At 41.8% G+C, this 15,141-nt stretch overlaps 1 protein-coding gene across 1 annotated transcript in view; it reads right to left on the reverse strand.

The window, feature by feature from the left end:
• Positions 1-15,141, reverse strand: part of Ache-2 (acetylcholinesterase 2) — a 147,859-nt gene that overhangs the window by 64,066 nt on the left and 68,652 nt on the right. Inside the window, exon 2 of the mRNA XM_076776229.1 lies at positions 5,772-5,914. Coding sequence (XP_076632344.1) covers positions 5,772-5,914 — 143 coding nt within the window. The remainder of the gene's footprint in view (positions 1-5,771; positions 5,915-15,141) is intronic.

Raw genomic sequence — 15,141 nt, forward strand, 5'->3', positions numbered from 1 at the left:
TAATCATTCTATTTACACAATTCTGAGATTCCAAACGTTGTGGCGGTAATTTTCAGAATAAAATAGAATTTCTTAAGTATCTTATCGGTACACACAAAGGAAACAATCGAGTAATCGTTGACCGCGAAATATATTTAATTCTATTGATAAAAACTCGCTCCAAGCTTTCGTAAAAGCTCAATAATTATAATAGGCGATAGAAAGCGGGCGGAAGGGCGTTCCGGGCGTCGCGGTTAGTCGCTTCTTTTTAATTATGCAGCCATCCCCGCGGCGAGCGGCCGTCCCTTCCGCTTTCGTGCCTGCTTTGTGTCGAGATAACGCGCATGAAAGACCACCCCTATCGTCTTTTGCGTCTCGAAACTATCTGGAACTCCGGCGGTTCCCGGTTTCGTCCAGCGAGTACAATTTCATCCCACCCCGCCACGCGATTTTCTTTCCCGCGTACCACGGAACGAGATTCGCCGCGAAATAAGGGAACGATGACGTTCGTTCCGACGCCCGTCGACGAAAATTTCGTTCCAGCTGCTCCCGCGACTGTCTCGAAACATTTTCGGTGCATCGGCACGTGAAAGTGTCTGACAAAAGTCAGACCCGCGGGAATGCAAATCGCGCTCGACTCGAATGCACCGGAATAGGGGTTGCTTCCTTCCCCGAGGAAGAAACGGGCGACGTTCGTGGGGGCTCTGGGAGGTCGGGGGGCTATGTAAATGCGGCCACCTTGTCGGAAATCAATTTTTGGCGCTCCCTTTTATCTTCACCGCGGCCTGCTATCTGTGCCACCTGTGGAAAAACCTTTCCAATCTCCTACCCCCTCCCCCGCAAGATTTTTCCTTTTAAAATTCGTACACGTATATTTACTCTCCCGGTACTGAAATTTTCATGAACCGCGGATGCCAAATTTCTCTTCGTCTCTTCTGTAAAAAATTTCATGAATTTTATAGTAAATGACGAATGCATGTCTAAACTAGTTAATTTAGCTGTTCCGTGAATCATCGTTTGGAGTTGTTTGTGCGGTCGAGTACCACTTTGTAAAGTCTCTCTGTAGAGTTTCGTGAAATAAGGGATGTTTACTGCGAGTCCGTTCGTTTATTTTCGCGGAGTCATTGGCTCGGAACCACGGTGTTTAATTTTGAACAAGACGTCGAGAGAACATTTTCTGCAAATGTCGCCAAGTAACGAGACTTAGAGAGGCGGTCAGGGTGGTTCTGGGGGGTTGAAAAGATCGCGTATCGTCGCAGCTTTTTATTCCGGGTGCACGGGATGCGGAAACCGTGACGCTTCCGGAATATTTCCAGCGTATCCTCGAAACACGCTTCTCGATATTCCTCGGGAAAGAAATCGCGGATACGGGGTCGCGCGAAACTACCCTTTCTCAGGATTAATACTTCGATCCTCGAAACGACTATTTCTTTTTTTTTTATCGTGTTAACGGAAACCTCTTACGGAACCTCTTTTAAATCGTAAATAGGGCAAAAGGTTGGTTGCAATAATCGAGTTCGTACGAAAGTAAAAGTTATATAATAATTATGCACTCTGAGGATGTTTTAAATATTTTACGATACCTAGATAGTAAACTCGAAAGTTGTAATTTATTAAAAGAAGCACTATACTTCGAAACTGTAAGCAGTGTTCAAAATTTTCTACTTCCAGTTACTTCCACTAAAATCTCTATCAACAGAATTTTCCTTTCAAACTATATTATTTATAAAATTAGTCTTGCCAAAAGTTTCTACCCTAAAGCAGTGACACGGAACACTCCGGTTCTAAATATTATATCATTTTTATAATTCCGTTTTCTCTTATTTATCGCACGAGAAATTAGGAGAAAAAGAATCGAACGAGGTTTGGTTATCGAGATAAAAGATGTTAAAGTTCCCAGGGTCGAAATTAACGGTCGAATATTCATGGCTGGTTCCTTTGTTGTTCTCGAAAGGGTTGAAGGGGTTGTTGGAAACTAACGTACATACATATTTACGCCGACTGCATGCGATTTTCCGGCGACATCGGAAACGTCGTTTCTGCGGATTCCGTATTTATGGAACGCGCGAAGACAAATATTTGCATATGCATGATCGGCCACGTTCCGACGGATCCGACTGCGAGGAAAAGTAAGTCACAAAGGAGCTGGAAACAGGGGCGAGATATTGATTCAAAGGAAGAGGGAAATTCTTGACTACAATGGAGGCGAACCAGTATTTATGGAACGCGAAAGCACCGTACAAAAATCGAACATCCCTCGACGAGTGGTTTCGCTAACCGAACGATTTCACCCGATTTCAACTACGATTTTAAGCATACTTTATTATATACAGGCTATCCCGTACCTCTACAGATGATTCTACGCCAGAAAAACAAATTCGCGAACGTAGAACAAAAAATTTTCATCAATGGCTTTGTTTTCGGAACAGAACGAATTCGAATATTTGCGGGGGTGGAAAACGTGCGATTAAATACGATTATCACCGTTAATCGCTGTTTCTATCTGTACGTCGATTCCCTCGAAAATGAAATCTCGAATGTAAAACGTTTTATTCTTCGTTTTCGATGTGTGTGTGTTTTTTCACGTAGAATTTTGGAACGCTCGTTACATGAGTTTCATTCGGTACAAAAAAAAAGTATTCTATGCGATGAACAATACGTAAAAATACAAAAATAGAATTAACAAGCGTGTAAAATTTCGAAGTGTTCGCTCGTGTTTCGTGTAAAGATAATAAAATAAATTTTGATAAACTGACGTTTACTTTTTTATTGTAAAGAAACGAAGACTGGGAAAATAGTAGTATAAATAGAGTTACAAAATACTGAATGAAATCAATTCATGGAATAGCTTTTCTCCAAACGAGACCTCCCTTAATTAAATTGACGTTCTGTGGTGGTTTCACGCTGGGTTAATCCTTGACAGAGTATATATTATACGCGTCGCGACGTCGATGGGAAAGTAATTAGCGACCACCCCGTAGAACGTGGACCTCTTTGAGTGGCGGTGTTAACAGTGTACACAAAGATATCGATTACCGACTAACGCGCCCCTCTTCCTATTTCTAAATATTTCCCTTTTGCTTGGACCAGACCACTGTTTGTTTCGAGGGGTGGAGATACATCCGGTTGACCTTCCACCCTAAATCCACAACCCTCGATCCTGGGACCCTCAACTCTGCAACCTTTATGCTTCGTGCGAATCGACTTCAATGGAAAGCTTCTTCTCTTCCCGTTAAGGGTGGCTCCTGAAAGGGAGCACCGAAGGAGAGCGATTCTTTACGAATCTTTTCCCTCGAATACTACCAGCAACAATTTTTCCCAAACTTTCTGCACTTATTTGTTTCTGGCTCGAGTAAACACGCGTTTTATTTCGGCGTAGGAATTCATATCACTTTGATATTTAAAAGCACCAGAGTCACTGTAAATTATTTATCCCCTCTCGCGACAAATTATTTTCCTATGCATTTTAATAATAACTCCTCTGCAAAGGCAAATTTAGAGTATCTCTAAAATATTAGTTTCATATTATTAAACCGTAACAAGCAACCGATAGTCCCTCATTCTAGTGGCCCATGTTTCGATCACGGTAATGGATCTATTCTGCAAAAGATAACGATTCGACCAGTATTCATCGAACGGAAAGGGTGGCGAATTAATATTCGAGAGTAGCGTGCGATTTTTTCCTTTTTCAGGATCATTCTTCCAACGCAAAAACTGTTCTTGTAGGGCTTTTTCAATACCAAAAAAAAAAAAAGAAAAAATCGTTCAATTTTCCCAACGACGGGGTCGAAGAGTTCCCGCGCGAAATTTCATGAAAACGAAGAGCACCACTTTGAAACATCGTTCGACCGAGGAAACGGCTCGTGTATACGTCGTACGGTGGGCCAATAGTGTTGTACAGAAGTTTTCCAGCAAACTCTGACGCGTTCCCCGGCCTTCGGAGTCCGCCATTATCCCTGTAATATTAACGCGGAGATAGGGGCACGGGGGATAACTTTTATCCGAACTTCAACGTCGAAATTGCCTCGTTCCTATTTCGATCCCCAAAATGCCACGGCATATTTACTCCTCGAATCCCACCGCTCCCCCTCGTCCTCCGCCAATGCAACCCTAGTCCCGCGCCAATGGATTTACTCCCAGACGAACGAAAAATCTCGTCTTTAAGAACTTGTCACGTCTCATCTGCGAACTAAAGTCAGATCGTCAAACAAAGTTCAAGCTTTTCTTTAATACGCACGTATATTATTTAATCGTTTAGGTCCTGAAAAATGGAATCACCAGTTTAAAGAACGGAATATTTTCCAATCTATTTCCATTCGTACGAGTCCGATATTAACAACAGTTAAAGCATTAATACTTTCCCAATACGGAAGAAATCAAATTTTAATTACACGCATAAACGACGAAATTAACACGCGTTTGTTAAAACATTGTTCCGTTCGAGCACCTATTGTTCATCGTTAAAATGACATTCAAGAGACGCGCGAAGGTATTCTGTCGTATTCGTTTGCAATTGTTTCACGAAAATATTGTCGATCGATTATTATGACAGCACGAACGTTCGTCTCTGTTAATTTAATTGGGCTCCCCCCTTCCTGTATCGATCAATCTCGATCGCCAGATATTCGATGCTTCGCGCGACACGCAATAAAGTCCGATACCAGAAAAATCCCCAGGCGTAATAACGCGGCTGGAATATTTAAGTTCCGCGACTGACTCTTGTCTTCCATTACCACTGGTTCTCGTGAAACGCTACAAAGTACGAGGCGTTCTAACTTCCGCGGTCCATTACTATTGCAGCATGAGTCTTACACCACTAGCCCGCCGTGGATGTGTCTCGGTGCAACGTGAGCGGAATATCGACTGTCGGGGCTCGTTTCTGAGGCCGATGTGACAAACTGTGGCACTTAAGGTTAACGTACACGGGAAATTCAGCGAAGACGCGTTCTGACAATTCCTCCGACTCGCAGCGGGGAAATTCGACGAATTCGTGACTGAAACCTTAAAATATGCTGCGCATATTTCCAATAGGAACTTCTTTAAGTCGAACGAAACATTAATAATAAGAAACTAAAGGGATTTGTATATCAAACACTTCACAGGAAAATAAGAAGTATCCGAGAAGTTTTGTTAAAGTGTCTTGAGAAGGAAACGTGAAAATTTTTCGTGTTTCCTAATCAAAATTATCGGGAAACGCGAGAAAGCTCGTAATCTAATTAGGAAAAGAATTATTTAACATCGTTTGCCAAAAAAAGACTTTCTTTTCCTCGCAACGAGGGGAACAGAATGCGATCGAAACTAAAATTTGACCTCGCTTTTTTAGGTCAAGGTCAATTACATGGTAAATTTGTTCGAATTTTTTCAGCGATTCAAGGGTGCAGAATTTTATAATGGACGTATAATTTTCTTATACTCTGTGAAATGATCGAAGACGTTCCGATGAGAACCTGACCCAGACCTCGATTATTTTTTAGGTCAAGGTCAATTGCGAAGTAAAGTTTTGTATCGAATCTCCAACAATCTCGTACAATGATCGAAAAGAGTTTGATTTATTTTTAGGTCAAGGTCAATTATCTGGAATTTCTTTTTAATAGATCCCCAACAATTCAAACAGGAAGCTGATTTCAGGAAGATACAGATCGATGAATTTTGGACTACCGTGTGTTACGATTGTGCTAGGTTCGTGCATTTCCATCATCAACTTCAGCAAAATTATGATTCAATATGTTCTCTTAAGAGTTCGAATTAAATATGATAAGAAATTTGTTGCTTTCTGTCGAACATTAACTTGCCTGGAAGGTGATGGCCTCCCTCTCGATCTGAGTCGAGTTCTTGAAGATGGTGTCGATGATGTTCAGAAACTTTTTGCGCTCCAGGAAGCTCGCCTGATCTTTCTCGAAGAAGTCGATGAAGTCGTACAAGATAAAGTAGGTTCCTGGAACAGAAAGAAATACGACATGTAGGTCAGAACATTTTGAATAGAAAATAGAGCATCTCAAGTTTCGCCATTGCCTACGTTTAGAGGAAAAAACTGAGGTATATTTATTAATATTTCATACAACATCGTAAGAGTTAATTCCTCGACCTGTCTTGTTCGAATGGCGGTAATGATAAAATCAGTGGCTTGGAGGACCAAACAAACTTATCGTTAATTTGTTTCAAATGTGTGAATCCTCATTTTGGCACGTGGCGCGAAGTTGGGGCGACGTCTCGAAGTTTCTGGGAACCGGAATCGTTTCCTTGGTATCTAGCAACTGCGAATACGTTGAGTTCGCCTCGCAAATGGGTCAATTTTATACAGCGATAGCGCACTGTTGAACACGCAATACTCGGCGCTCGAATTCATGCAGAGTCTTGCGGACTATACGGTATCGTTCAACCGTGCAACATTCGCATTAGAGAGCCTCAATTTATCTAACATGGGAACCACCCAAGGCTCTGCAAGATCTTCGAAAATATTCGACGCCAAAGGAGCGAGAACTGTTACTAACATAGGGGCTGGGAAGTAGCAATAATATTTCAGAAAACATCAGGCCAACGAAAATAGTATAGATTCAGTGGTTACGAATCTTTAACAACGAACATATCCCTGTAAACAGTTTCTAAAAATACGTGGTTGCACAGGGTGAATTTATATATTCAATTATGTAAAAAGTTTCATACGAATATATGTATGCACGAGGTACCTTAATTTTTGAATGATACTATCTGCTGTGTCGAGAGAAATGTGCCTCTCCAATTAGGTTACTCAGAGCAACTCTAAACTGATAAATATAGCCGATGTTGCCTGGAACAGAACGAGAAGGACCCATCGTGTCAGCAGGTACGTGGAGCACTGACGAGTGGGGAAAGGTTCGAGTCTACGCGCAGGGCCCCGCGACTAGCGCATGCGCAGAAACCGGCGCTCCACGGATACGTAAAAAGACATTTTGAACAGCTTCAAATACCAAAAGAGATTTTAAATAGCCCTGAAAGTGGAAACCTGAAGGGTTGAGAGTCAAAAACTGGCACATGGACGCTCTGGAAGCTTTCTTGTATCACTAAAACTAATATCTAGGTTAATACATCTCTTAAAATACCACTGGTAAAATAAAACAGAGACGTAAGTTATATTATTATATTTTATAATCGAGGCACCACAGAGACACTAAATTTGTCAGTATAGAAAATACGCGAGCCTAATATTTCTCCGTTATATTTGGGAGTTTCGTGAAAATTTGTAGCCAAGCTTCATAAAAACACATCGATAGGGTGAAACGGCATCGACAGTTTAGTAGGTAGGTGTAAGACGCGGAATAGAATTAGCATCAACTCGGGTGGCCAATAAATCACCCTCGTGGCCGAGAAAAGAGACGATTTTTTCCACAGTCAGGTCGTTTTACACCTCCAAGTTCTCCCTTTTCAGCGTTTACGCGTGTACAAGGTGCCCGATATGCAAAAACCTCGCCTGGGGTGAAGCCGCCTTTCAGATTCCAGCGAGACCGCCGAGGGCTGCCGCCTCTAAACGCGCACCCGTACGATACAAAGGATTTCCTGTCGAACTGATACCGACAACCTGTCAGGCTATTTACATTGTAAATATTTTCCCCGAAAATCCGTATATCCTCGCCTCCCAGATGCCGACCACGTCAACTTGGATGAAATATGAATTTGTCCAACATAATGGCTGACCATGCACGCGACAACATAATAAAGATATTAACGAATTCGTTCACACGCTCCTGAATAAACATTCATCACCCACAAGTTGTCGCTCAAAACGTTGCAGATATCGGTACTCCTGGGTGTTGGGAAAATATTTTAGTTCCAACAGGTAGTTAAAAATTATGGTATCGATAATTTCTCGTTCTCGAAGCTTACAAAGTCCGTTGTTTATTTAGTATACCTTTCTCTATTTTTTGAGAGCTTCTCAGCGATTTTAGCGTTCCGGGCAATATTTTATTTTCGAAATACTTAATAAGTCGCGTCGTCCAGCTCGGGGGCGTTCGAATTTACCGCAGGAGGAGCGACGTGCTCGATGCAAAAGAACTCAATTACCGCCCATTCCCCGAGGACATTCGAGATTCTTCGAGGATCCGTCCCCGACGCGCAGGAGTGGCGGGGGAGGACAGAAGTCGAGGGGAGCGGAAGCCGTTACAAAGGGAAGGCCAAGAAGACCGACGAGGGTGGAACAAAGTGGAGGGTCGTCGCTGAGTAGGGACGAAAGAAAACGAAGAAAAAACGGAGTACGAGAAACGCGAGAGCCTGGGAGATCGAGAAGCTGCCTCCGCGACGCGAAGAACGGAGAGAAAAGGGTTAAGGAAAAGGAAGGAAAAGAAATGGTGGAAAAAGGATGGGGTAGCCAGGTTAGACGAGTCATCCCTCGGCTCGCATGTCTCTATCGATTCGGCGCTGGCAACTTGTTGGTTGCTCTGTGGTCTCCGACGATTTTCGCAGAGAACCGTGCCTCGAGACGTCGAAAGTACAAGCCAACCCCTGCGTTTCGATGATCCCTCTATTTTCCCACGTGGCAGCTCGAGGGTGACTCGACGAGGGTCTCAGGCATTCAACGAACAAGCATAAGTTCTTTATCTAAACGCAAAGTTACGAAGTGCCGGAACGAGGGTCGGCCAGCCGCGTTTCGACAGGGATATTAAAAGAACATGACAATGTTCGAAAAAATTCGATATCGACGCTAGATTTCGGATTCACGTCGAATACGATTTATGTTGAATTAATATCTTGACACAGAAAATAAAAAATACGGTTTACTGTGCCAAAAATGTCTTAGTCGATGACTTCGACTAGTTTCGTTTCGCGATTTATTTTAAGAAGAATAAATTCGGTTTAGACGCGCTATTAAAAATATTTCATTCATAATTGTACGACTCTGTGAAGATTCTAATAATAATTTCTCATGTTTTAGGGATGCTTGAAGGAGGAGGGTATAGAAACGACGATGGCGATGGACAAAATTTTTGATAGGTCGAACAGAAGGGACGGAGACTAAGCGCGCATCGATTTCTCCAGAAAGATGGGAAAGTTTAAGGGCGTCGTTCGACCGAACGAGGAGATAAATGAAGGCTTACGGAAGCGAAGTGGTCGCGGCAGACCACGGATAGGGACACAGCATTATGGACCTCCTCGTAAAGCCATTTCGAACGAGGAGAACTCAAACACTTGTGGCTTGCCGGTAGTCACAACTCGCATTAATGAGACACCCAGAGACGTAAAGACTGTCCACTAACTTTCGCCCATCACGGATCGCGAAATCTCTGGCCGGAAATTCCGAAGCCAAACGCCACGGCTCACACGGAAACCGCGGTACCAACGGCCGCAAAGTCGCTGCAAACTCGATGAACCGTACGCGTTGTTTGCATTTTGAAACATTAAAACCCTTCAATCCGTTCAGAAGTTACGTCGTTTTAAATATACACATGAAATTTCAATAGAACGTTTATTTATGATCATACATTATATTTTCGGTAATGAATTTTTTTCTCGAACCTGCGTAGGATTTCGGAAGTATGTCTCTTCACCAAAAATGATTGTAATTGATCCTCGCAATCAAAAATAATTCTTCCAAAACGATTTGAAATTTTTTAATTTTGTCGAAAAATTTCATACATTCTCGAATTTTTTCTCGAAAGCGGATAGGATTTAGAGTGTATGTCTCTTCACCAAAAATGATTGTAATTGACACCCACAACTAAAAATAATTATTTCAGAATGATTTGAAATATTTTAATTCCATCGAATTTCTACACTCTAAGAAACGGCAATGTATCTAGAGACCGATCCAACTCACTGTAAGAATTGTTTCCGGCGAAAACAAAGCTCGTAAATATTATTTGTTAGCAATTTCCGTTAAATTCGATGAATGTAATTATATAAATATACATTTCAAGTGAAAGAAAAATCTCATTTTAACTTAACCGTTACATGTTTCGATAAGTGCAATCAATGTCCATTTTAGTGTCCACAAACTCGTATACGCATTCGCGGAATAGTATTCGATTAAAATTCGAATAAAATTTGCTGAAACGTTCAACAAGTTGTTCAAACCCTAATTATAACGGTTTCCGGTTCCTACCACCGGTTCTAAATAAATAATACTAGTTCAACTCTGGAATAACCGGGACGACGAATGATACGCGCAAATGAAGAAGCATCGTCTAGCCGAGCGCATAAATCTTTCCGTCGTTAATATTACCTCGTTGGAATTCCACGTCTGTCTCCGCGGAAAGAAATAACGTTGGGGGTAAGTAGCTTCCGTTTCACCCGCGCGGGAACCCCGGGGGAAAGTAGAAACAACGCTCGTAAGAAAGCTCGGAATAAACCATTCACGCGAGGTGCGACGCATGCATATTGCACCGTTCGAATGCACCTGGAACAAGACGTATTTCGTTTTCACGACCGAGCGGACTTTACGAGTCCTGCGGCGTCGTGGTCGGGGTAACTTTACGCGACTCACGGTGAATTTATTTATTTACATTACCCGGGGAAGTTAGTTTCGATCTAGACGACGTCGCGCCGCGAATTCAAACGCCCCGGAAATCGGGAAACGCGAGAAAATCTCGTCCACGATCCGCGAAGATTTAATTTCCAACGGATTCCTCCTTTACGAGACACGTGAATATCAGGCAATTATTAAAACCCTGTAGAACGTTTGCTGTGAAAATATTCGACTTGGTCTATTTAGGTATTAATGTTAGATCAAGAACACAAAAATGTTAATTTCTTTTCTTTGCCTCCCTGACAGTGACTTTAAAATAAATTCCGTAAAGGGGCTATCGTAACCAGTGAAACGTAAATTTTTAAGTTCACTCTAATTTTACCCGTGAATAACCTATAACGTTGGTAGCAACGTAGCTTAAAACGCTACGAAACGGCAAAAAATAGTACTGATGGACTCGAAAAATCCCCCTCCCTCCCAATTGATAAATTTCATACAACGGTGAGTCAGCACTATCGCGATTATCAGTCGTTTTTTCAACGAGGAAGCAAGAAATTAAACGGAAATAAAAAAGATGCGATTTTTAGCAGCGCGGCAGAAATTATCCGACGGGCGTGTTTGAATGCAAGTTTGCGAGTTAATCGTCTGCGCAAAGGCGGTCCGTGGAATATTAAGCGATCGTGGGAAATCGAGGGCTGCGCCGGGAAACCGTATAAATCAACGATCTCCAACCCCGTCGCTGGTGTTAATTTAAAACAGCACCGGGGCAGAAATAAAATATGATTTCAATAAAAAGAAAAAAAAAGAAACGAACTCGAAGGTTATCGTTTGTCGTTAGAATAAAAATATACGGTTGCGTCTAAAAAAAATATCGAAATATTTGCCAAACGAAATTGATTTAATTTCTTTTTCCTCCTCCTATCGCCGGAAGTGGATAAATTATTCAGTACAGTGGCTCTTATGTCCGCCAAGGCTGGCGACCACTGTTATAAATTATGAGAAACGGGGACGGAATCCGTGTCCTCGTCGAAGGGGTTGAAAATTCCTTAATCAGATAGAGAATAGTCTTCAGAATTTCTTTCATTTCCGAGGACCCAATGAATTATTACAGCCGAAGATCTGCAAGTGGAACGACGTCTCATCGGTTTCTGAACGTCGTGGGGTAGTTCTAATTTATTTCTCACGGTGGTGAGTTCCTTCATCAACGGGGGGTTAGCGGGTGGTGGTGCAAGTGATCGCGTTCGCCTTGAGGAAGCACACTTAAATTACGTTTCTTTGCATCCAGAGAACCCCTCTCTTCGATGAAAGCCAGTCGCTAAGACGAGGGTGAGTTTTTTATTCCAGGCTGCCAGGAGATGTCACCCTCGTCACCAGGGAATTATAATTGTTCCGAGTTTCGAAAGAGGCTACCCCAAAGCCTCGAGCGACCAGGAAATCGATGTACCTCGCGTTTCCTTCGAGTTCATAGTCTTAATAACAAGGGTTCGGACAGAGATTCCAAGAATTAAAAAAGTTATGATAGCTTCGATCGGACGATCGTGGCAAAAATGTGCAACCGTACTTTCGACGCTCTATTTCGAATCTCGTCGAAACGGGGCGTGAAAAAACTAATAAAACTTTCGACTGGAATTTTTAATAGCTTACGAAAGTCGTATGTTTTACTAGGAAAACTATAAAAATTCGCTTAATCGAGTCCTTGTCCCTTATTCTAAATCCTTCTTCGTGAAAGTCGAATGGCGAATAAGACCAGATCAGGCGTGTTTTTCGCTGCCTGAAGAGAATAACAACCCTTTTCGAGTTTCCAGCGTTTCATTAACTAACGTGGAGGAAAAAATGGGTAGGTTCAACGATATTGAACGCAAATGCAATCTGCGTCGGAGTGTTTTCCAGCATGGTTTGTCGACGCATTTCCCTCCGATATCGTCTTGTTTTTCACGTCGGTGGAAACGTGGCAAGGCGAATATCGAGCAACGATAAGGGGGAGCGAAACGAGAGAATTGGATGAAAAAAGCGGGCAGAAAAATAAACTTATCAGTCTATTAAGAAATGCTGGAGGGAAAGAGGCAGGATAAATTACAAAGTCGGTGATCGTTTCGCTCGTTCAATTTCTGTTTCTGATTGACAACTGTTTAGGTTTAAACAATGCATTCTCCCCTTTTAATCGCCTCGATTGAAACAATTTTTGTTTGGAAGCTCTGGAAAATCTGTGTTGGAAGATTTTTTAAAACGACGAATTAACGAGACGTTTTTACAAATTTTGTTTGTATCTCCTTCTCTTTATATATAGCAACAGAAATATTTAGAAGCGTTAAGTTAAATAGGACACTTAAATTTACGTATTAATTCCAATCGAATAAAAGTTAAAAACAACACGTAATCGTGGGGTGTTTTTTAAGAGCGAGTTGTTTCCAGATATTTCGAATTAAAGTTTCATTAGACCGTGGTTATTATTAGTTTTCAAAAAACTCCATTACTTGATAGCTACCCTTAGCTATCTAACCTTCGGTTATTTATAGATTCCGATTATAGTGTAAAGGTAGTTGAATCACTGGTATCATGACGATTGCTTCTAAATACTATTTGATCAATAATTTAAACACACGATGTTCGTCGAATAACGTTCATGACCTTTTCTTAATGTTATCTTGCTTTAATTAAACTCGACGGAACATTTCCTTCCATTAACTTTGCAAACAATTAATTCCTGCTATTCCGTAAATATATGTAATTATGAACGTTCTAGTCGTATTTAAAAATTTCCCAAAATTTGATTCCCTTCCTTTCCTGTGCTTTCAATTGTTTCACTAAGCACGACCATAGTTGATTGTCTGGAGACTGCGTTAACGAAACCAATAATGTTCTCTAAACAGTTTTTATCATAAATCAACTTCCCCCCGAGGATCCACCTCCGCACTTAACTTTCATGGCACCAAAGTTACTAATAATTGCCTCAATTAATAACAGACGTTCTCTGCGCCCTTCCAACGATAAGTTATCCCACGTGAGAAGGGGTGTTTCAGATGGGAAGAAACTAGGTCAGGGTGCTCCCATGTTTGATAAGCTTGAAGTTGTTGCCCCAGCGAATTACCGGGGAAAAACTATTGACCAATAAGTCCCCTGCTCCTTCTCATCCATCATCCCCCTTTTTCATTTGTTGAACACCGATAGTTGGCAACTTAGTTGGAATAATCCCAAATTTGGCCATTTAATACAAACTGAATTTCAGGGAGCACTCTGGTGAAAAATTATTTTTGCAAATTTAATTGATAGGAGTTTCCACTTATAAATATACTTGGCTCGAGAATACTATACGTATCCATTTTTTCAATAATACGAACACGAAGGATAATCACAAATTTTTTATATTACAGGAGCGCTGTATTATACGACGTACTTTAATTACACGTTTCATATATGCGAATTATTGCTAAAAAAAAAAAATAAACTACGTATCTCTTTTGAAATAGAATATAGAAATAAAGAAATTTTGATAATAAAATTCTATTCTCTGTACCTTGGTTCGTAATTGCGACGATATGGGTAGTTTCGGGTGCAATTAATAATTTAGTATCGATGACGAGTATCCGTGACCTACGGGGCCTCGATACGATAAAAGGATCGCGATTAATCGGGGCTCGAATTAATTTCCACCGTGTCACCGAAGATCGAATTCATTTAACTCGCGGCCAGAGACACCGATTCGCGTTTAATCGAAATTTCCCCGGTCCTCGGTCGTGATACACGATCCTCCCTGTTCCGAGCGTCAGTGGCGCGAACCGGAAGGCTCGCAAATGAAATATTGTATTTGGGAATCGGCGTGGGAAACGACGGTGTCGCCGCGAGTCAGCGGAATTTTTGATCCGACCAACCCTCTGGGCGGCCTTTTGTTTGAAATTCCTCTAATTTCGCGAACCAACCTTTCGTGAATTCCCGGTCAGGCAGAACGGGAACGTTTAATTCCCGCCGTTCCGTTTAAAAATCGTTTGAATATCCCCGAAATGGCGACGAAACGTTTCGAAAGACACAGAGCACGCCTGGACCGAGGGAACGAATGATATTCGACGCCAAAGGGAGTGTTCTGCGCGGTATTTCGAGGGAAATTTGATTACGCGAAGTCTCACCGTGGAACGGGATCGAATTTCGGCTCTTCAGGCTTTCTCTTTGCTCGATTGTTTAATAGTTCTCGAAATAGTTTTATTGTTTTGCAGTTTTATTCCCTCGGGGGGAGAGTATTCGATAATTTCCCTGGGCGTATTCTGGATTTGGAGATTGGTTAAAAAAATGTAGAATTTGTCACAGAATTATCGAACAAATTCTGATATAAAATTCTGTAATAGCTGTTGTCGTTATTCCCTCGATTAATTCCGATCGAGGGGGAAAAAAATGATGCATTCGTGCTTTGCGCACGTATATCGAGTTGTTTACATATAAAGTCACGAGATACAAAATAAAGAATCACAAGATCGACGAACAAATTTATCGCTAGAGCAATTTCTTTGTCCGTGGTCGTTAGGGCGAGAGACCGTGTCGTTCGCCAGTGTTGCAAGGGCGATTTCAAACCCTGCTGAACAGCCAGGCATTCAAGCCACCGAGCGCCCGATCGCATGATGAAAAGGAACGCCGGTCGATGCACGGTGAGAAGTCATTTTTAACGCAACAAAATCAAAAACGTTTCTTCTACCAACAAAGTAACGTTTCCATCGCGGAACGATTCGAGCTTGAAACAC

Source organism: Colletes latitarsis, chromosome 10, assembly GCF_051014445.1.
Source record: "Colletes latitarsis isolate SP2378_abdomen chromosome 10, iyColLati1, whole genome shotgun sequence".
Taxonomy (NCBI): Eukaryota; Metazoa; Arthropoda; class Insecta; order Hymenoptera; family Colletidae; genus Colletes; species Colletes latitarsis.